At 38.8% G+C, this 23,724-nt stretch overlaps 1 protein-coding gene across 1 annotated transcript in view; it reads right to left on the bottom strand.

The window, feature by feature from the left end:
- CCDC88A (coiled-coil domain containing 88A) overlaps window positions 1–23,724 on the bottom strand; it is a 111,561-nt gene that overhangs the window by 30,311 nt on the left and 57,526 nt on the right. The window contains exons 9-16 of the mRNA XM_045294099.1: window positions 22,232–22,378; window positions 21,518–21,662; window positions 18,715–18,899; window positions 18,025–18,162; window positions 13,244–14,314; window positions 9,825–9,952; window positions 5,504–5,642; window positions 1,467–1,631 (exon numbers count right to left, since the gene is read on the bottom strand). Of these exons, the coding sequence (XP_045150034.1) occupies window positions 1,467–1,631; window positions 5,504–5,642; window positions 9,825–9,952; window positions 13,244–14,314; window positions 18,025–18,162; window positions 18,715–18,899; window positions 21,518–21,662; window positions 22,232–22,378 (2,118 nt within the window). The remainder of the gene's footprint in view (window positions 1–1,466; window positions 1,632–5,503; window positions 5,643–9,824; window positions 9,953–13,243; window positions 14,315–18,024; window positions 18,163–18,714; window positions 18,900–21,517; window positions 21,663–22,231; window positions 22,379–23,724) is intronic.

Below are 23,724 nucleotides of genomic sequence, written 5' to 3'. Positions count from 1 at the left end.
CTCTTTCCTCTATTTCCCTTGATTCTCCTCCTGTCCCACTATCATGCTCAGTCCCCACCAGGATTTCAGCACTTCCCGTTTGTTACATTCCCCTTGATCATGCCCTACCAGGTCTCCCACACCCACCTCCCCACCAATTTGGTTCGCTTGTTGTTCCCTTGTCCCTGGAAAAACCTCTTTCTTATACACTGGTGTGTCTATGAATTTGTTTCTCTAGTCTACCCAGACTAACACAACATTACATATATTACCACAGGTATAAATTTGAAAAGGCATTGTTTTGGGGAAAATACACAAGAAAATGTTAACAACGGTCATTTTATATGAGGAGTGCAACTCAAAATTGTGACAAAAAACTGTTGGCTTTATGGCTTAAAGTTTTTAAATGAAGTATCTATTGCTTTTTATTAAATTAAGTAATCATTACAGCTTTAATGAGCGTCTATACTAATTTTTATGTTAAAAGCTACAACTACCACCCCCACAATTATTTCATTAGTTAGCTTGGAAGTTCCTTGAGCTCACTCAAGCTGGAAGGAGATTTGCTGAACTATTTGCTTATTGTTTATGTCAAATATTTCTTGAACTCACTCAGTGAATATTTACTAAGTGCCTATTGTCTGCCACGCATTTACGTATGAGGCATAGCGGCGAGAAACACAGGCTAGAGGTTTCCAGGGAGCTTTCCTCTTAGTAGACAAACAATTGTTGATAAAAAAAAAATAATGCAACATGGCAGCGTGATCCTGACTGGTCTGGGCTGGGAAGAGCTCCTTTCCTATGGGAAAGGGTCAGGAAAGAAGATGGAAGGTCAGTCACCCTGTGGTGCAGGCAGAGAAACCAAGAGAAAGACCCAGAGGCAGGAACAAGCCAAGAACACCATAAAGCTGGCCTTAACTTACTCATGTGCCAGCCACTAATTTGAGTGTTTCCCAGATGTCGGAAGGGGATGGTGGAGGAGTGGAGTGGTATGGTTAAGAAGGCAGAGATGCATTACAGCAGGGGCAACAACAGAGATGATCTTACAGGACACAGTCACAAAGGTGGGATCTCAGCCAATCGAGATGGACAGAATGTAAAAGATTTTAATTAAGTAGGAAAGAGAAAATGCGATGCACTGTTTTAGAATGGACCGAGAGTGGGAGGGGAGGCCAGTCAGGAGGAAACAGGAGTCCAGTGCACTCATTAGAGTGGAAGCAGGAGAAATGGAAAGAAGCAGAAAGGCGTGGGTTCTACTTTCAAGATAGAGTTGACAGCTTGCCGATGGGCACATACGAGTGAGAGAAAAAAGAATACTGAATTACTAGTTCTTCAGTCTTTTTAAAAGTATATTTTTGTTATAAACCAGTCAACGAAGTATAAAATGAACCAAGCTGACCAACCTAATTAGGTAAATTGCTATTTCTAACCCAAACAATCCTTTACGTCTAAATAACCACGTTTCTACTAGAATGATAACTACTTACGTTCCTTTCGACTTCAATGAGCCTGTCTTTCACTTTCAGTAGCTCTCGCGTGGTTTCCTGGGTTTCCCGCTCCCACTTGTGAGCCTCCCCAGACACCGGCGGGGAGCTCTGCACCATCCTTTCCTCGTCTTGTCTCTGCTTGAGAGCCTCATAATTTTTTTTCACCTGAAATATCATTTAAAGTCATTTACTGAGCAGGTAAAAATCTCCAGAGTTTTATTTCTCACAATTAACTCTACACTGGTCCTTGGAATGTGAGGCACACTTCATTTAAAATTGTGATGATATGTAGCAATTGTCACCCATTATGATCAGCTTATGCTTCCTAAAGTGCCTATGATTTCCTCCTAGAAATACTAAGTACACACTGCTCATGTATTGTGTTCCAATAGTCTGTACTTTCAGAACCTACTGATTGTGACAAAAGCTTAAAGAATAAATTGATTGGACATGTTACTAAATACTAGCAACTTCTGTAGAATCATCTCTAGCCAATTTGGGAAACGCACAGGCATCTCTATGTAAAGGACAAATGAAAATTTGAAATATACAATAATGTGACAGATAATTAAATTTCCGTATGCACATCTTTCCCTTTAAAAAGATTATGTTGCTAGGAATGAGCAATGTTAATACATTAATGACTTTATCTTTAACCACATGATTACTGTAACTTATAAGGAATGAGCAATTCAAGAATATATCTCATTCAGGGTTTTCTAATAGGATTATAATCAAATTCTACTTTAAAAGCCAGATAAAAACTAGCAACTTATTGATCATACTGCTGCTGCTTTTACAGTGGTGTGACACCTCCCCCAATTCTGTGCCACCGTCACAGTCACTGGTCTGTTTGAGAACAGTGGTAGGAACCCAGGCGTCAATCCATCTCGTTGAGGACCTTCCTCTTGCGCTGCCCCTCGACTCCAGCAGGCACAGCGTCCTCCTCCAGGGCACGACCCTCCTGACATGTCCAGACTGTATCTTGCCATCCTACTGCGAGGTGCAGACATTCGAGCTGTGTTAGCGTCGTCTGTTCTTCTGGCAGGCCAAGGAAACATTCACTATTTTTTGCCAACACCTTAATTCAACGGCATCAATTCTTCTCAATCTTTTTTACAGTACCAATATTATCATAATGAATTTAATAATTCCCATTTAATATAAATTTATTATTATACTTATCCTGAACCACTCCTTTATCCTAGAAGGTGTATATTATAAACATCTGGATTTACCAAGAACGCTATATTAAGCCAAGGATAAACATGTCTAAAATAGTTCACTGTTTAAGGCAAACTTTATAAAAAAGTTTATATCTAAACCAAAATTGGTACTATTTAGACAGACAGTAATGAGGTGAAACTAAAGAATAAAGATGCATATAACTAAAAATTTAAAGCTTGGCAAGTGATCCTGATTTTCCAGGTTTTATAGTTCAGCATCCCAATAACAAGATCCAGGACATAATTTTATACTGTTACATTAATTTCGCATCTCTCATTTTTATTACTTTCACCAAAAATTAGTCTACTCTAAAACTGTATATAAATTGTGTAATCTTTTCTCCCTCCTGTGCACCCTGTTCAGCTGTTTCTAAGTTGTGAAAGTGGCAGCGGAACTCCACGGTACAGACACAGCAACACTGGTTTAGTCAATGACCAGCTGGATTCAGTTTTTATTATGAATTAAGCTGTTGTAAAAACTTGTTCATTTATGGTTCTGTCTGCTCTCCCAGTAGTCTGGTTTTGGAAATCCTAGGTTTTACTCTGTCCTATAGACGGTGCTATGCATCAAAACTGACTTGATGGCAGTAGGAATGATATATTTGTATTTATCTTCTAAAGCAAACATAAACCTTACTAGATTTTAGTTAAGGATGATGTTGAAACATCAGATGAACTTGAGGGGAACTCCCATCTTAACAATACCAAGTCTTCTAAATTAGGAACATGGCATTCCCGTTTCCAAGGGTTCTCATTACATCGTACATGCTTCCTTGTGTTTATCCTGGATACTTGCTGTTTGGGTATGTCTGCCCCATCAAATGAATTTGGGAAGTGTAACCTGCTCTCTTACTTCCTAAAATAGTGTCAGACTAGTGTTATACGTGACACAATTCACCAGGAAAATCATGTAGGTCTAGATTTCTCTTCACCAGAAAGGTTTTTCTTTTCTCATATAGTTTTATTAGGGGCTCATACAACTCTTATCAACCAGAAAGGTTTTTCATTATTAATCCCATTTCTTTTTGTGTCAGTTTATCTTTTTTGTACTGCCACTCCCTTGCCATTCTTTCAGTGTCTGAGGTGATATCCTCTCACACACTCCTGGTTATTAGATATGAGTGTTCTTTTTCATGCAACCTGGCTGCTGACAGTCGCTCTCTAGTGGATCCTGCCCCACGGCGGCTCCGTGTGTCGGTGGATAGGACCTAGCCGCAGGCTCTCCAGATGTGACCTTCACGGAGCAGGCCTCCAGGCCAGTCCTCAGCAGTGCCTCCGAGTGGGTTCAAAGTGCCAGCTTTCCAGCCCACAGGCAAGCACTTAACCATGTGTATCAACCTGGTTATGGATTTATACATGACATATGATCAATTTCACATATTTTGTCCAAGCTTCAATGTCATATTTATAGCTATCAAAATTTTACCTAGATTCTCAACACAAACAGAGCGCCAGAGTATAGTGTTAGTTATCACACTGAGAACTCCCAGGGAAGCAACAGTTCCACAATTCCAGTATGCTCTACCTTGGAACATAACACATATGCAGGAAACAGGATGGGTTTCAAAAGTTTATGGAAATACAGGATTGAAATGTAACCTTATTCCGCAACATAGGCTCCATCAAGGTCAAGACACTTTTGTAAGCAATGATACCACCAGCCATTTAATCCATCCCTAAAGATCTGCAGGCCCTGGGAATTTAACCCTGCCATTGCAGTCTGAAGAAAAATGGATGTATCTTAAAGAAGCTCTAAGATTAGAAAACAACAACAACAATAAAGTCAGAAGGACCCAGACCAAGAGGGTAAGGCATGGCACACTTGATAATCCTGCCCTGAAGCGGCAAACGAGCAGGAGCACAGTCAGCGGAGAAGCACTTGCTGGTGGAACTTTGATGAACTCTCTCAAAAAGCAGCAGCTGTTACTGTTCTTTGGCACTTCAGAAAGTCAGTAAAAAGAATGCATCCCCCCAAAACTGTTGCCATGCCCTTTGCTCTTGACGGGATCACTTCTCCTTCTTGGTTGATCCTGGCTTGTCTTCAGGGTCGTACTGTCAAAAAGCCACATTGCCTCTCCTGTTAAAATGTTCGCAAGAAATGTTACAGCACCTTGATTCCACGTGCTGAAAATTCTGATAGAAAGCTCTGCTCTGGTCAGCAACTATCTGGGCGTTAGCATTCAATGAGCAGAAAGGGAGTTCAACCTGAAATGTTTAGCCAGAACGGTTTAGCCAGTGAGCTGCAGAAGGCTGGTGTTTCTGCTGTGGATGAGGGCAGGGACATGACTGTTCACTCACAATCGCTGTGGACAGTCTGCCTTTTGTGCAGCATCTTCAACATGTCTCATAACTTCTTTACACGAAGTTATCCACTGGCAAAGTGCTGAGCTGGAGGGAGAGAGTCCATATACACTTTCTGAAAAGCATCAGCGACTCTGACATTCTTCCATCCAACTATCATCAGAAACGTGCTGTTCGTTCTCGCTTCAATTTGAGCAGATTTCACACTGCTCTAATATGGGTGCTTACCCTGCTGAGTACTTCAAAATAAAGACCTGGTTCACACGTTATGACAAGTTAGTTTGAGTTTATTTTGGTGGAAAACTATGCATGTGCTTTCCATAATACGTTACTTCCCCACGATCTCTTAGACCTCCCCGTACAGCATAGCTATATGACTATCACCATGTTTAAAATGCTTCTCTGTTTTATAAAGATACATGCTAAGTCTTCATGGAAACAAGGTTCGCAGTTTTATTTTCTACTTAATATAAAAAGGTAACGCCAATGATTTACAAGAAAATTACTTACTGTTTTAAGTTCTTGGCGTAACTGCTGGTTATAATTTGTGGATTCTTCTAATCGAGCCTCTAAAGCTGCAATTTTTTCTTCTTTTATTTCTAGAGATTTCTTTAGAGTGGATTCTAATTTTGATTCCAAAAGTTTGTACCTATTATCCAAGTATAAAAGTAACATAGGTAATCACTGGAGATCAGAACATTATTTAAAAAATTATTCATGAGCATAGATGACAATGTCACATACATAAATTGGTCTTATATAATTGTGTTTTTTTTAAAGGCAGATTGATTTACGCCCCCCTCCTTTTCCTCATCTTTATAATGCATCCCCGCACAAGAACTAACACAAATTATTTAGTAAACTGAGCTCTAGGTTACAGCCTGGGCTGTCAGGAGAAACAATTAATGTTCAAAAACAATTATCTGGAATTTCTAAGTCCCCAATTATTCCTTTCAGCTTTACTAGAACAGAAGCAATACAGAGAGTCAGAGGAGTTGATCCCAAGGTCTCAATGGAAAGTGTCTAGAAAAGAACGATGGAATATATGTGCGAATGTGTTGCATACAACTGATGTATGGTTTGTAACAAGAATTGTAAGAGCCCCCAATAAAATGACTTAAAAAAAAAGAGGACAGATTCGGTATATAATATAGCATTTGCCTATGATATCAAGAGTAAAGGTTTGTACAAAGACCTTTAACAAGTACTTGACACTTCCTGAAGGCTTTTTTCCTTCATAGTACAGAGTTAATTTCAGATTCTCATAATTCCATAAATCACAAAATTCTTATACTTAAGGACCCTGGTGATACAACTAAATAAAAACCTACAGTTAGGGGACATTTTACCACATGGTTTCTTATTGTCATTAATTTTTACACATTTATCTTCTGCTCAACCCAATTTTAAGCTTACTTACTGGGTAGATACAGAGAACAAACCTTACTCGTTTTGACATCTGTTCTAAATATTTTAAAAGCATGTACTGAATCTAATTTTTGAACTTGTTATAACTAGCTCTCCAAAGAGATACGTCCCGTGAGGAGGACTGTGGATACTGACAGGCAGATGGGAATGCTCAGCACAGAATGAATGCAGGATGACTGCTGAGGACTTACGCACCCTAGGAAGTAACTGCACTGAAGGAGAATCCGAGGGAGAAAAAGCAAACCCTGCTGGGGAATGAATTCTGACTGAGAGCAACCCTGGGGTCTGAGTAGAACTCTCCACTGGGCTGCAAGGCTGTAAACCTTACAGCGGCAGGCCGCCACATCTTCACCTGTGGAACGGCTGGCGAGTTCAAACTGCTGGCCTTTGTATTAGTGCTTTAATCATTTCACCATTATGGTTCTTTTGACAGGAAAAAACTAGTGAACGAGATAGAAAAGAGTGTTCACACAGCATACTCTTTATAATTCTGTCACTAAGTTGAATAATTAGATGCCAGTTCCATAAATAGACTGCATAGTCCTTAGTGGCAGGACTCACTCACTCACTCCATCAGGTCGATTCCGACTCATACTACCACCACAGGACAGAGTAGCACTGCCCCAGTGGGACAATTATTCTTTACAGAAGCTCTCTAATGGCCTAGTGGGTTATGTGCTGGACTGCTAACCTCATGGCCAGCAGTCCAAAACCACCAGCCCCTATGCAGAAGATGAAGCTTTCTACTCCCATAGAAATGTATAGCCCTGGAAACACAAAGGGTCATTATGAGTCAGAACAGACTTGAAGGCAGTGAGTTTTTAAAAAAACTCTTTACAAGAGCAGAAAGTCTCATCCTTCTCCCATAAGCAACTGGTGGTTTCGAACTGCTGACCTTGCAGTTAGTAGTCTCATGCATAACCCATTAGCCACCAGGGCTCCTTGTATCTTCAAAGGGCGCAGAAACTGATACATAGTTAGAAAGGTTAGACTAATAAAGGAATTAGGAACCCAGTTTGAGATTAGAGGGGAAGAGGCTGGAACAATAAAGTATTTTATGACTATGAATTTTTATTTTCTTTATGACATAAAAGACCAAATCACCATCTGAGAGAGAAGGTGACCTAGTGGCTTAAGACCATTCCTTTTCCTAATCCCTTTACATTTAATCTAATTAACAACTGCTCTCAGTCCTATTTCTATAAGCTTCAGCCCAACACACAGCATCATCTCCGTATACCACTGCCTCACAACTTCCTTAGTACTGACAGAATAAATGAAGGAACTGCATTTGGCTTATACCACCACAGTAGCTTTCTGAGGCTCCTAAACCACTCCTTTTAAAATGCTCCTTTCAAAGCATCTAAGAATTGCGCAAACATTACCTTTTCTGCTTTTTTAGATACCTCAATTGGTGTCAGCATTCTCACTACCTCTACCCCCACTGTCCCACTACCATTCATGTAGCCTTTGCCCCCACGCTGGAGGGTTACTGTTGTCAATCTGAGCTGACACAGACAATTTTCCAAGAGACAATGCTGTGAAGTTTAAACATGACATCAGGGCATACTTTTAGTTCAAGGTAGTAAAGTCATTCCAAAGCAATCTATTTCAAAGTTTATGCTTTTATCTAACTGCTTCTGTCTTCTGCATCATATATCCTTCCTCCCCCATTATTTTCATCTAGCATACTACTGTTGCTCTTCCAGATTCAATGGAAAGATTATCATGTCTGTCATACTTGATGATCAGCAAGTAATACCTCAAATTTAAGGTTGTGTAGAAGTGCTAAATAGCATTAAGAGTTAGGAAATTTATAGAGTAGATGCATAGTTAATGGTTTTGTGCATGTACACACTTATACACAAAATGAATAAATCTGTCTACTTCCAAGTCCACCCTTTTATATATACACAAAAACAACAAACAAAAACTGAACAGGCATGTAACTACATGGCATGGATGAAGATGAGCTTTTAGGTAAATTGACTGTGTATTTAACAGAAGGAGATGCTGTTAAATTCCTTATTTTATTTTCATAATGACAACTCCAAAGCTTCTGCTACTTGGGTAGAATTCTTTTCTCCCATTTTAAACATTTTATTTTTGTTTTGTTACCTTGCATTGATATTAGATTAATTTAATCATTTACCTACTTGATTCTTACATTTTCCTTAAAACTCTCTATAAAGGAGGAAAGGGACCAGAAACAACAGTTAAAAAACATACGTAATACGGGACTTTTTTTCCCCCCTGCCAACATAGTGGGTTTAGATTTAATATAGCAGTTCTCATTATGAGGGTGTTAATCACAGTTAATATACAGGCTTGCTTTTTAAAACAATAAATCTCTTCTCCATTTCAATGTTCAATATAAAGTTTTTAAAACATAAATCACTTCTACTTTTCAATATTAGAAATGAATAGAATTTTCTAAACATTTTCCCTCCAAAGAAATAAAAATTTCAACTTTGGATTGTATTTGATATGTGAGTATAACATTAACTTTGGATAGAACAAAACACAAACCCAGTGAAACAAGAGGCAGTAATTAAGACCAAACGCTACTGCTTTCCCAGGATTCTGGACAAGGGGTTCCTTCGTATTTCATGTGCCCCGAGACTTGTCAAGCCAGGTTCAGTCTTATGTTATTTTTCTCACATCCTTTCTAATCAGCAAATACAAACCTAAAGCCTGCACTGTCCAGTACATCTTGATGTGACAAGAACACTTCCCCCATTGAACATACATCAATTTGTTCCCATTCAGAGGAAAACATCTAAAAGGCAAAGCTACCCTATTAGCTATCTACATCTTTGGGAATGTTCAGAGAAGGTCAGTTTTAGTAATTTCAATAGCACAAGGTTTGACTCAGGAGGCCCTTCAAAGCCACATCTGCCAATTTCCCTTTCGTGCATACACCGCTAGACAAGCACAGATCCCTGTAACGCTAAGAACCACTCCTAACGAGAGCAATCGCATCTCCTGCTTCCACTACTTCCACTGCAGGCAGCACGGAGAGCAGTGAAATCAGGCCCCACACCAACTGGGTAGAAGCTGAGGGCCTGATGCTGTAATCTTGCGGTGGCTGGATCTCGAGGCCGATGGTTCCAAAGAAATGGAGGGGCAGATATATGTAATTCTATCTGGTTTTACACACCCCGTTCTAGGGACTCAGGTGCAGAAGCTAAGCGGTCCCACACGACACTGCCTACTTCCTGGAAGCAGCCATTACAGGAACCAACAGGGGGAATTTTAAAAGGCCATGGAGAAAACGTAATGGAAAGATATTGGAATTTTTCTACTATTTTAAAGCCCCCTCATAGCTGTTTTCTATGGCCACGACATGCTTGTACAACAGCAGCAAAAACTGAACTGTTTGTCAAACAACGTTACTACCCACCTGTCATCAGTACTCTGTTCATCTTGTAAGAGACGCTCTTTATTTAACCCTATTTTTTCAAGCTCATGAGTTAACTTTTCAAGATCATTGTTCATTTGTTGAGTCTTCAATTTTTCGCTTACCAAATCCTTATTTGAAAGAAAATGCAAAAGTCATATAAATATCAGGAACATAAAACATCTAACAACTCAACCAAGACCCCAACGACTTCCACTCTAGGAATACATACAAGGAGAATTCAAAAAGTTCATGGAAAAATTCCATTCTCTTTCAATTTCATTTTTTCCAGCAACCTTTTGAAGCATCACCCTCATATAACTCAAACCAGTAAAGATAGAAATGTTAAACCTTTACTATTAAAGAAAATGAGTAAACAACAAAGTCATGACCTAGTTATTTAGCATCCGTTCCACTCTTCCATAAATACTTTCTTTTAATGCAAAGGTAAAATACGTAGAAACTCTTTACCTGTGCATAATCATTCTTAGGCTGGTGTGTGCTGGGTGGTGTGGTGGTGGGGACAAAGCCATCCACTCCTTAATAATGAGCTAGAACGTCAACATGCATTTCCTCCCTTGACTGTCTACTGGACAAATCTCACTGCTTTCCATCACAAGCCCCCCTTTCTCCCAGTGTAGGAAGCCCCAATATAATGATCGGAATGACTAAGGGGTACTTAGAAGTTTAGGGATAAAGCAACACAAGGGAAAATGAAATTCTTAGGTCCCCTTGTCCTTGGTTCTAGTGCTGTTACTTGCCAAAGGTTGGCAGTTCAAACCTACCCGTAGGCACCTCAAAAGAAAGCTGAAACCCTGTGGAACAAGTGCAGGTCTGCAATCCATGGGGTCACAATGAGCTGGAAATGACTAGGGTAAGTGGTGTGGTTTTCTGGGCACAGTCTTCTAGTAAACACGCAGACTGTTCAACGGGACTTCCTGCCAGCAAGCAGACACTGTCTCACCTATAGCGTAGCACCAACACTATCTGTCGGTTTGTCATGCTTCGGTGGTTTGCTTGTTGCTGGATGCTATGCCACCAGTATTCAAGTCGCAGCAGGGTCGCCCAAGGTGAACAAGTTTCACCAGACCTTCCGGAGTAAGATCAGACTACAAAGACGGAACAGGCCATCTACTCCTGAAGTATGAGTCACTGAAAACCTTATGAACAGCAATGAAACATGGTCAGACATAATGCCCGACGAGTCCTTCAGGATGAAGGCCTCAAAATATAATGGGAAGAGGTGACTCCTTTAAGTAGAGTTGTTGTTCAACATGATAGGGATGGAAAAATGTAGGGGGACGGAGCCTGACTTTTGCAGACAGGGCATAACTCAAAATAAACAGCTGCACACATCCATTACAGATTGGAACATGGAATGTATGAAGTATGAATCCAGGAAAACTGGAAATCACCAAAAATGAAATGGACCGCATAAAGATCAGCATCCCAGGCATTAGTGAGCGGAAATGGACTACACTGACCATTCTTTATAAGTCATAAGCTTACTAGGCCAGGAACAACAAATTCAAGAGGAATAATGCCACATTCGTTGCCAAAAACATTTCAATATCTATTTTGTATTATAACCTGCCTGTGAAAGGATAATTATCTGGATACATTTGAACAACATAAATGGAGCCTGTACACCCGCATCTTACAAATGCACAGGAATCAAACAGAATACACGGACAAGGAGTGATGAGAAAAGCTTAGCCACCAAACCTGGGCCAGGGGCTGACTGTGGGACAGACTGGTTATTTAGGTTACAGTTGAAGAAAATTAAAACAAGTCCATAAGATCCAAACTATAACATTGAGTACATCCCACTTGAATGTGTCTAGAACATAAAACCAACAATAACAAGAAGAGATTTTAAGCATTAACACTAACGACAGAAGACCTGACGAGCTGCGAGATGACATTAAGAACATCATATGTGAATAAGGCCATTACAAAGACAAGAAATTAAAGGAGAATCTGAAACTTGCTCTTGAAGCAAATGGAAGAATGATGAAGTAAAAAAGCTGATCAGAAAATGTCAGAGGGCAGCGTGAGAAGACACAGGTTATAAAGAAATAGGCAATGATCTGGAGTTAGAAAGTCATGGGTAAAGAACACACTCAGCACCTCTTTCAAGCTGCACGAACTGAGGAAGGAAAGCATCAAGCCCTGAGTTGCTACATTCAAAGATTCTACGGGCAAAATACTGAAAGATGCAGGAAGCAGTGCATGAGGGAAGGAAAACACAGTCACTGTACCAAAAGAATTTGTTGACATTCACAGTCATTTCACGAGATAGAGGATCAAAAATCACTGGTACTGAAGAAGTTAAAGATGCAGAGAAGACATTAGCCTAACATGGTCCCCCAGGAATTGGTGGAATAGCAATTGAAATGTTTCAACAAGTTGTCTATACTAGGAAACCTGGAAGACAGCTACTGAGCCAAGTAACTGGGAGAATGAGATCCCTATTTGTGCCCATGACCCGAGATAATGCAGAAACCAACTAACAGTAAACATCAGTACTATCACATGCAAGTCAAATGTTGAACTAAAGATCATTAAACAATGTTTGCTTAGCAGTACACCAATAAGGAGCTGCCAGAAATTCAGAACAAGGGATATCATTGCCGATGTCAGCTGGATCTTGAATGAAAACAGAGAATACCAGTCAGATCTTTACATGCAAAGGGATTCCACTGTGTGGATCATAATAAAGTATGATAACATTAAGAAAAATGGGTATTCTAAAAGATCTCGTTGACTTATGTGGAACTTGTGCACAGATCAAAAACAGAACAAGGGAATACTACACATGGTTTAAAGTCAGGAAAGGTATGGCTAAGGGTTGTTTTCTCTTACCACACTTGTTCAATCTGTATGCTGCGCAAATAACACAAGAAGGTGGCCTAATATAATTTCAGCATTAAGATTGGAGGAAGATTTGTTAACAACCTTTGCTATGACACAACCTTGCTTGCTGCATGCAAAGAGGATTTGAAGCATTTGCTGATGAAGATCAGACTGCAACCTTCAGTATGGATTAAAACTCAATGTAAAGAAATTTAAAATATGTATACAGTGAGTCTTATTCACATATTTTAGTAATAACTTGAAATAAAAGTTTAAAATCATAATATATTAATTCAGATGCCACCTGTAAACCTTGTTACAGTAAAAATAAAACAAAACAGAATTTGTAGGTCTCTTGTTTAACGAAACAAAACTGCCAGGGAGTCAATTCCAATGCACAGCAATCCCAAGGGCTATTTTAAAAAATGATTCTACTTCTAACTCCAATTTCCTTCTCGACATTCCAATTTCCTACTGTACGTTAAGATAAAAATTACCGAAGGATTCTGATAAAACTTTAAGATTATTAAAAAAATATTTCCTGAAACTTAGCCAAATGCTTTTACCTCTCGTAATGTTACCAGCGTTTTTCCATCAATAGTCGCTCTTTTCACAAGCTCCTTATTTTCTTTCTCTAATTCTTTCAGGCGAATGCAGGACTCTTTACACACCCCAATTTCTTTGAATAGGGTTTTGTTTTCTTTTTCCAAATTTCCGATTCTTACATTATTTTCTTCTAGTGTGGTATCCTTTATTTCTGCTTGTTGTCTGAGTCTCTTATTTTCCTTCTCCAGTTGTTTCTTATCCTTTTCCAGTTGAGAGGTCTCTTGTTCTAATGACTTATTTTCTTTTTCTAGCTGTTCTAGTCTTTTGCTAGATATTTTTAACTCTTCTAGGTTTTTTTGCAGTGTTTGATTTTCCATCTCTAAATCCTGTAGTTCACTCTCTAACTGCTGGATTTTTTTATTACTGTTTTCCAGAGCTTTCTGTAGCCTTTGATTCTCTGTATCTAAACCCTGGTAGCTAACTTCTAAACGTTCTGTTTTCTTGAACGATGCTCTCATGACCTCCAGCCCCTTCTTCAATTGTTCTTTCTCACTTTCCAGCTCTTTATTTTCCAATTGTAGCTGGGCCATTCTCATGCCTGCACACTTCAGGGACTCCACGCTCCGTCGCAATTCCAAGTTTTCCTCATCAAGTTGGGAATTCTCTTTTTCCAGGGATTCTAACTGAAAAGTCAGATTTTTAAAGCTATCCAATGTTTTTTTTAATTTCCTGTTTTCTCTTTCTAGCTCTGAATTTTCTTGTTCTAAGGCCTCAGTTTTTTCACAAGTAATTTTTAAATTAGTTATCTTTTTCTGCAACAATTCATTTTCTTTTTCAAGATGATGTAACTCATTCTCAAGTTCTTCGGACCGTTCTCCTTTTTCTTTATAATGCTCCAGTTCTTTTCTAATTTGTCTTTTTTCAAATTCAATCTTGCTTAGCTTGCTACTTGTTTCTTTGATAGACTCATGGAGAATTTTGTTTTCTTTTTCAATATCTTTCACCCTTGCTTCCGCACTTATCTGGGAGCGCTGCCGCAGGGAGGACACCGTTTGATTCAGATGTTCATTTTCCTGTTCTAGTATTTTAATCTAATTCAAAGAAGAGAGGAGAAAGTTAGAATCCATTAATTGAGTAAAAATATTTTCAATTACACAGTTTTCCCTTCAAAACTAACAGGGAAAGCAGAGCATAGAAGCAGAGCATAAACCATGTTTATTTGACTTTCAATTCCGTCAAGTATTTACTGAGATAACATGATGTCTTTATATTGCCAGAATGTTGACGTTCAGGTCATAATCTAAAGAAGTGGTTATGGCACAATGATTTAATATTAATCAATGGTCAACAGGAGTATGCTTCGAATTCAAATCTGAATATAGGCAAAACACGCAAACCCTCCTCAAGGAAGTAACTTTTACTCTGAAAAGCCTATACACGAGTCCTCAATAAATCTTTGCTTTAGTTATATGTATGCACTAATTTTTAGAATTCTAATTAGTAATTGTCAAAAATAACGAAATCACCTAATACATTTGAGTACTGATGCAATTTATAGTGTTGGCTAATATAAAGGTTTTTAAAGCTTAGTGTGTGTAACAGTCTCTCAAGAAGCTTGCTTAGTTAGCTCTTGAATTTGTAGGTCTATAGGTCTAAGGAATCTGCATTTTTTACTACCATACTTAAAGATAAATCTGATATAGGTGGCCAGAGTAGTAACTTGACAATATAAAATACATAAGGCAAAGCACACTTCTAATAAATCAACAGAAAACAAAAAAAAAGGCAAGTGACCCCCTCCTTCCAGTTTTGTTTCTTCTGGAAACAGATTTGACAGCATCTACGAGGATTCCTGCCAGAGTCTCTCTTAGTAGTAGAGTCAGAGTGCAGCTGGATACCTGTGATTCTACTCAGAGACTTTGTATCTGTGGCCTACTCCATAGACTTGAAAGAACAAGTGGTACTGAAAATGCTATGTGGCTGTGGGGTGTTACCAAGTCAATTCTGGCTGACCTGGTTCTTTGAGATTTTTTATATGAGATTATTAAGCACTAAAGAGATTTTTAATAATTCTGAGCTTTTGCTTAAACTTCTCTAAAACACATGGGATAGAAATGAGGTAAAAATTGCGCTACTGCTGGCAGATGCCACTAAGTCTGTTCTGACTTATTGTGGGCCCATGTGGAACAGAACGAAACACCGCCCTGTCCTGCATCATCCCCATAATTGTTATGCTTTAGCTCACTGATGCTGCCACTGTGTCAATTTTCATGAATCCTCTACTTCACCAAACATAATGTCCTAATTCAAAAAGTGGCTGCTCCTGACAACATGCCCCAAGTATGTGAGATAAAAATCACACTATCCTTGCTTTAACTAGTGTTCTGGCTGTACTTTTTCCAAATCAGATTTATTTGTTCTTCTGGTAGTCCATGGTACTTTCAATTTTCTTCACTAGTACCATAATTCAAATGCATCAGTTCTTCTGCCGTCTTCCTTCTTTACTGTTCCACTTTAACATGCATATGAGGAGACTGAAAGTACCATGGTTTGGGTCAGGCACATCTCCTCTTCGCGGAGACATCCTAGCTCTTCAGCACTTTCTAGAGGTCTTGTGCAGATCTCCCCAGTGCAATCTGCCCTTTGATTTCTTCATGGCTGATTCCATGAGCAAGGACTGTGGATCTAGCGAAACGAAACCCTTGACAATTTCAGTTCTATCTCCATGTATCATGTCGTCTAGTGGTCCAGTTGTGACGATTTGGGTTTTATTTACGTTGAGTTGCAATCCCCACTGTAAGGTTTCAGTTTTTGATTTCTAAAAGCAAGTGCTTCATGTTTTCCTCATTTCTTGTACATCATAGGCTATTAAGCCTTCCTCCAATTCTGATGTCCACTTCTTTTTCATTTGGTTCCCATGCAGATTGTCAAGCATGGTAAAATGATACAACCTTGACACACTCTTTCTGAATTTAAACCATGAGTAGTATTCTGTTCTTTTCTGATGACGGACTGTTTTCCATATACAAGTTCTACATGAATAGTGACGTGTTCTAGAAGCGCCATTATGTGCAATGTTATCCATAGTTTATGATCCACACAGATAAATGCCTTCTCATATCACACACACACACACACACACACACACACACACACACACGCAAACATCTTTCCGAGGGGTTCTGATTTCAGCCAACATCCAGCTGTTGTCAGCAATGATCTCCCTCGTGTCATGCCCTTTTCTGAACCTTTCTTGATTTTCCAGGAGCTGCCTCTTGGTATCCTACTGCGACCATTGTTGAGTGATCTTCAGCAAAATTTTACTTGCGTACGATACAAACGATAGACAATTTCTGCATCCTCTTGGGTCTTTGTTCTTTGGAATGGCCACAATTATGGGTTTCTTATCAGACAAGTGAGGATTTCCAATGCTTGCTGAAACATTTCAATTGGTATTCCATCAATTCCTGTAACTTTGTTTTTGGCTAATGACTATAGTACAGCTTGGACTTCTTCCTTCAATACCACTGGTTCTTAATTATATCTTCCTCTTGAAATGGGAATGTAAACTAGCTCTTTTTGATACAGAGACTTTGTATTCTTTCCATCTTCCTTTGCTGCTTCCTGCACCACTCAGTATTTTACTGATGGACACCTTCTGTGGTAGTTCCATAATCTGTTGTCAATTTGAGACTTAAGAGAGAAGGGGAGGAGTTTAGCCTGTCAATGAGATCGCAGCTGGATGGCCTCATTTGGAGGTGCTATGGAGATCAATAGCTCACTGGAGGTGAGACTGCTCACTTTCTGGGACATTTACTGACAACGAGCCTGATGGAGCTACACTGATGCAGCCAGAGCCCGGCAAGCTGGAGAAGCCATGAGGAGGGCTCTGCTAGTGCTGAGAGGCTTCTACGATCACTGGATCCACAAGACTTTCCACCCAGTGGCCTGTGATCTTCCTGCCTTCGGCATTATTGCATGGCTGCGTGAGTCTAAAGAGGAGTTTATGGTCTAGTATTGGACATATGGGCTAATATTGGACTTATGGACTTGATCTGGACTGAGCTGGGATGTTTTCTTAACGTACGACTGCTCTTGTATATAAAGCGCTTTCTTGTACATGAGTGTCTCTAAATTTGTTTCTCTAGTCTACCCAGACTAATACATACACCTTGCATTGTGAATGGGGGATTTTAATTTTCTCTTCAATTTTTGCAGCTTAGGAGATGCTAAGCATGTACTTTCTTTGGGGCTTTCAAACTTTAGTTTTCGCACATTACATTATGATACTCTGTCTTCTTGAGCTATCCTCTGAAAATTCTTGTTCAGCTCTTTGACTTAATAATTTCTAAAATTTGTTTAGCTATATAATGCTCAAGAGAAGTTTCCTCTGATATTCGCTTTAGTCTGTGCTTTCTTCTCTTTGTTTCTAATGGCTTTTTTCTTTCTACACGTATGATGTTCTTGATGTCATCCCACAGCTCATTGGGTCTTCTGTCATTAGTGTTCAGTGTCAAATCTGTACTTGAAATGTTCTTGAAATTCAGTACTCATCATCGTATTATTTCTGGACTTAATTTCATTTTCTTTAGCTTCAACCTGAAGTTGCATATAAACAATTGTCTGTTCCACAGTCAACCCCTGGCCCTGTTTTGGCTGACGATACTGAGTTACTGTTAACTTAAACTGCGTTCGTTACTTTAAAATCTTAAAAATTCTAAAATATTTTCTTTCAATGTGACAAGCATTTTGTTTAAAATAGTATTTGTTTATTTTGTTTAGTCAGAAATGACTTACTTACCTGTCTCTCTGAATTTTCTCTAAGTGTTTCTATTGTTTTTTCAAGCTGAGCTTTCTCCTTCATTAGATCCTTGCTTAAATTCTGACAATTCTGAAGACTTTGCTTCTCTTGAATAATCTCATTCTCAAGAATTTGAACCTAGAAAAAATTAAATCACAAAAGCAATGTCATTAAGTATTTTTACAACAGTACAAACATGCAAAACAAAGAATATCAGTGAGTACAGAATAAAATGTAGTTTTAATATCCTAATGGTAAACTGGAGAAATGAAAGCCTATTGATCAAATGTTTGGTGTTTTTAAGTAATTATTCCTTTTTTAAAGGTATGATAATGTTACTGTTTTGTTTCAAAGAAGTACTCCTTACTTGTTGGGGGATCTACATGGAAACAGTCAAGGATGAAATGACAGCATGGCTACGATTTGCATCAAAATGATCTAGTGGTGCTGGGGAAAACAGGCAGAAGTAGAAATTAAATACTAGCTCTACGTGAATAACTGTTGAAGCTGAGTAAACAATACATAGGAGGTCATTCTTCCTACAACGTTCACATATGTGGAAAAAATTATAAGTTAAAACATTATTGAGGGTACCTTTTACAAACTAAATAATATTCTACCACCATCCTACTTACATGTATTTTTACAATTATTTTCACACATTACATTAAACATTAAATTTTCATTTACCTTTTTATTAAGCCTTTGATTTTCTTTTTCAATTTTGAGGATTTTAGATGTGTTGCCTTCTACAGAACCCATACTACTCCGAAGCTCTTCCACAGTTTTTGTCAAACTTTGATTTTCCATCTCCAATTTCAATAACCTACTTGATGTGAGCTCATTTACCTCGTGGCCCAGGGATTTCTGTGGTGCTGTGATATTGAAAAACACGATTGGTAAGACTTCATACTCCTTACTATTTAAAACATTGCATGTAAATATGTGTCACCTAGTCCTTAGCTTTACAAAACAAATAAAATTACGAGATAGACACAAGGAAAAAAATAGGGTAAGAGAAGGTTAAACCTGCAATTTTCATGAGTACATAAGCAAGATGTTTAAAGCACAGAAATAACGACTGAGATCCAGCCCTAGATTTCTTATCTAGCAGCGAATGCCCAAGTCACTCATATAAGTGAGACTATGGCTGCTGTTCATGTGAAATACACTAGTGCTAGTCCTGTGCGCCTCACATTGACGCTGTGTGTATTGAGTAAGCATGTGGCTATCCTGTGTTACCCTGCATAACAATTACAGGAGGGCAGCACAAAGAGAGCAAACACCAATGTGACTCTGAGAAGGTCGGAGAGTGTGCACTGGCTGTGTGGAGGACGTCTACTGATGCTGAAGTACAAGAAGCACATCGACTCCATATTGCCGAGGGAAATCGCCTTTCTACAGAGATTTCAGCATGACATTCTCTCAACACAAAAACTTGGTTTCTAGTTCTGGAAGTGATGCTCCTCTCAACATCAGTAAGCTAAAAGTAATTATTAAAAAGAAATTAGACCAGATTCATTGAAAATTTTGATGACATAAAAATAACAGTATTAACTAGTACATATACAATTTACTTCTAAATCCTAAATATTTCACTAAGGGAAATAGGTAAGAGAAGGATTTCTCTTGTCTGTTTTTAAGCATGTTTGAAATTCTCCATCATAAAGAGCAAAGCACCACATATAAAAACATATATCCCTACATGGATATATTATCTTCTAAATTATTAAAATAATTACACATTTTACAGTAAAATACCTCCCAGAGTTTAAGAAAGCATCAATTTTTATTTCCAGCTTTTGTTTTAGTTGATATAGTGCTAATCTTTCATAAAATGCTGGCATACTGCAGTAGCCACTTTTTTTTTCTTTAAATTTTTTTTTTAATTGGGGGTTCTTACAGATCTTATAACAATCCAAAATTCAATTGTATCAAGCACACTTGTACATATGTTGCCATCATTTCAAAAACATTTTCTACCTGACCCCTTGGTTAATCTTTTTTTTTTCCTGTCACTTATTTTTTTATTGCCAAATCTTCTTTAGTAAAACTGTCACTTACCACCTACTCGTATAAGAATGACAGTCTTGGATAACCTACGAGGCTGTCCTACTCTGGTAGAATAGACTCATTAGCACACAATAAACATTCATGACTGGGCTACAGTACATGACATACAATAGTAACACTCATTACTATGACGGTGCGTAAGGCCACACTACACAGAATCTTCAGTGACGCTACAACATATATTTAATAGCATGGGAAAGTGCTATCTTAGCTGGAAAAAAGTAATCTGAATTATATACGCTTTAACCCGATGGTGTTTAAGATTGTTATCAAATTTTCTGAAATGTAAAAATTATTTAAGAAATTCACTAGTGATTTTTATTTTTTCACATTTTTTGCATATTTTCTACAAAGAAGTCACTTGTATGGTTTTTTAAAGGCAAAAAAAATTCACCAATTAACAGGAGTATCTAGGTGTACAGCCCCAACTATGATCCATTATAAAAAAACTGTGATGTAAGGGTAACATTTGGAACACTTCCTAAAAAATATTAACAAATTTAACCCCCACACCAACCAAGGGAGGACTTAACTATTACAGTCTCCACTTAACAGATAAGAAACTGCTAACTAGTTGAATAATTTTAATTATTCTTATAGAAACCATTTGCTTAAATGCGGTACTTTTTAAATTAAGACATTTTATATGGAACAATATAGTACCCCCAAAGTTACATTTTATCTGGGGCCTTTTATTATCTCCAGGGAATAAATGGGTTAGTAGGTAAAATCCTATCATGGGAATTAGCATGTAGACTGATGAAAAGCCACACGCAAATCAATGCTGCTGCCCCTGAGTGGCTCTGACGCACAGAAACGCTGCCTGCAGAGCAAGGTTGAAGGGCACCTGTGAGTTTCTGGATGGACCATCACCCTTTATGGAAGTAAAATGCCTGGAGTTTTGAAGTACTGATCTCGCACTTAACAGCCCACTATGTAACCACCGTGCCACCAGGGCTTCTGTGTATTGAGGGCACATATCATGAATTGCCTCAATTCCCTTTATTCTAACAACATATGCACACGTTGGCTTCCTAACTAGGTTTTGCTCTTAGACAAAGCACAGGCTCACTCATTAACATGGGCTCACTGTTTTGCTGACAGATGCATATACTTCTCAAAATAAAATGACTACAGTAGCACTCGAGGGCCTTTGTAAGACTAACATGTTGCACCGCCCAAACAGCTGGTTAAATCTTTCACTGCACTCCTGGCACTGAGTTGTAAGCCAGGCAAAGCTAAGGACCAGGATGAGGCATGAGGTAACACCTGCCTGTGAGAAATCAAATCCAAGAAGGCAGCTGGTTTTCTGAGGTATTTCCAGGTGAGGGAAATGCAGAACGGAAATAAAATGTCCAGAAACTTACTCAATTCGACTGAATTTATTCAGTCATCCATTCACATATAACATTTGAAATACCTTCAGAAAGTTCACTAGTTCTGGATATCTGTTCCAGCTCCCAGCCAAGATGTAATGATTCATCCATACTTTGCTTTTGTGCCATTTCCAAAGTCATATTTTCTTCCATCAATTCTTCAATTTTTTTCCTATCCATATCACGTTCCTGTTATTGGCATAGGTAGGCGAGTAAGAACAGAAAGTAAAAACCAGAAATGGTCATACACTTTTCAAGCTAATATATTTTACTACTTATAAATTTTGTTTTATTTTTTTCAGAAGTCAATTAATGTAAGAATGGAATCTGAGCTCCTTAAAAATGTCATAGTTTTAAAGCAGTACTTATTATAGGTGCCTGGGATCCTTTTGGGGACACTGTGAAAATGTTCCTTCTTAAGACAATATGGTGTTTTGGTGATATAATAAAAGAATTCTAACTCATCATTTTTGGCAAATATGTTTACTTGTGTATTTTTAAGGTATGAGCACACATTTAACTTACAGCCTGCCCCTCCTCCCCCAAAGACAGAGGACAAAATAAATCATACACCTCTAACAGAAACAAACATTTCTACAATCCTGTATTGATGGAGTGTGAAGCAGGTAAATTCTTAGCTCTCTCCTCCCTGCTAGAGCCTCAAGGACACGAGTCACCCTTGTAATTATGCAGACGTCAGCTTATTCTTGGTCATTTTTCTTAGCGGCCGCAAGCCTGGTCTACCTCATGATACATACCATCTCCATATCATGCAGCTTAGCCTTTAACTGTAAACTCTCCTTTTCTAGTTCATGTAATTTATCAGAACGAGCTCGAGTTCCTTCTAGTTGGTCTTCCAACATGGCTTTAGTTTCTAATAAAACTTGATTGTCTTCTTTTAATTCCTATAAATATTTCAAATAGACTTATCACAAACACATGAATATATCTTCACTTTAAGCTACAGAAGATAAAAACTCTTTATCATAAAACACTAAGTTGTCTTTATCCATAGTTCTATGCGAGAGCAGAGCTTCTGAGTAATAAAAACAGTCATGTTTTCCTAGCGCATTAAGCTATTGTGTAAACAAAATATTCAGTACTTCCATTAAAATGTATAATACTATGATATTTTCCACAAGATCTTGTCAAGGAGTATTTAAGTTTCACATAAGGCACTAAGTACATGTAGTTGTTCTGACATTTGTGACATAAATCTCCATTAAATCTAGGCTTAATTTACTGACTGAAATAGACTCAAAGGATTCTTCCTCCTTACAACTATAACATGAAGAAAGGAGAATCTGAGGTGCTGTCGTAGCAGCAAACTTGAACATGAACTCACACACATCAAATACCAACGCTCCATCAAGGCACAGTTGACATAAGCACCTTGAGAAACGGCCTAAAATCTCCACATTGGCTTCAGGATATGTGTTCACAAGCCTATTGTGCTAAATTCTATGCCTGTGGCTCACACACTAACGCAGAGATAAATTCTATTAAGACAGTACGTGGTGAGGGGAAATCACTTGGAATGACTCTTCTAGCTCTGTCTTTGAAACTCCCACCAAATGCCTGGGAGAGGCCATGCAAACAGGGCATGATGAGCACTTGTAGAGGGTTTAGTGGGGCCAAGAGTGGGTATGAGGCATCTCAGACACTGGCGAGGATCCTAGGACTATTAAGGAGGAAGAGTCATCAATGGAGGAGGTTCGAGGTCTCTTCCCTAAAGTGCTGGAGCTGAGACCAGAGGCACCAAAGGCTGACACATAGACCAGCAGACAGAGCAGAGACACCATAAGGAGACCAGCGACTGTGGCAAGAAGACCTAGTCAGAGCAGAGGGGCAGGTGTGAGACTGTGAGACTATGAGAATGAACAGCAGGCAAGCTTCCTAGCCCACGTGACTGAGAGGCTAAGGACCAGAGAGAGAGAGAGAGAGAGAGAGAGAGAGACTTGGTTTCTTCCTGAGGAGAGGGACAGCTGTGAACCAAATACTGAATCTTTAATGTTTTATGGTCTTGACGTGTGGTAATCTATTAACTTCCCTAATAACCCCCCATAATTTTGAGGATTGTCTGAGAGTTCTGAGTGGCCATTGCAAGGCTGCTTTCAGAATGCATAAAGAAAGTTGGTGGGTGCGTAGGTTCAGACATTTGGTGTATGTGCTTGGCTGAGGAGCCAATGGGGCGAAGCTACCATCTGTGGGATTATGACTGAACGCCTCTAAGTCAGAATCCCGCCCAGGA

Source organism: Echinops telfairi, unplaced genomic scaffold, assembly GCF_000313985.2.
Source record: "Echinops telfairi isolate 266 unplaced genomic scaffold, ASM31398v2 ScPeMD7_2573;HRSCAF=3158, whole genome shotgun sequence".
In the NCBI taxonomy this organism is placed as follows: Eukaryota; Metazoa; Chordata; class Mammalia; order Afrosoricida; family Tenrecidae; genus Echinops; species Echinops telfairi.
Note: the sequence above shows the minus strand (reverse complement) of the source record. Positions and strands in the feature narration are given on the sequence as shown.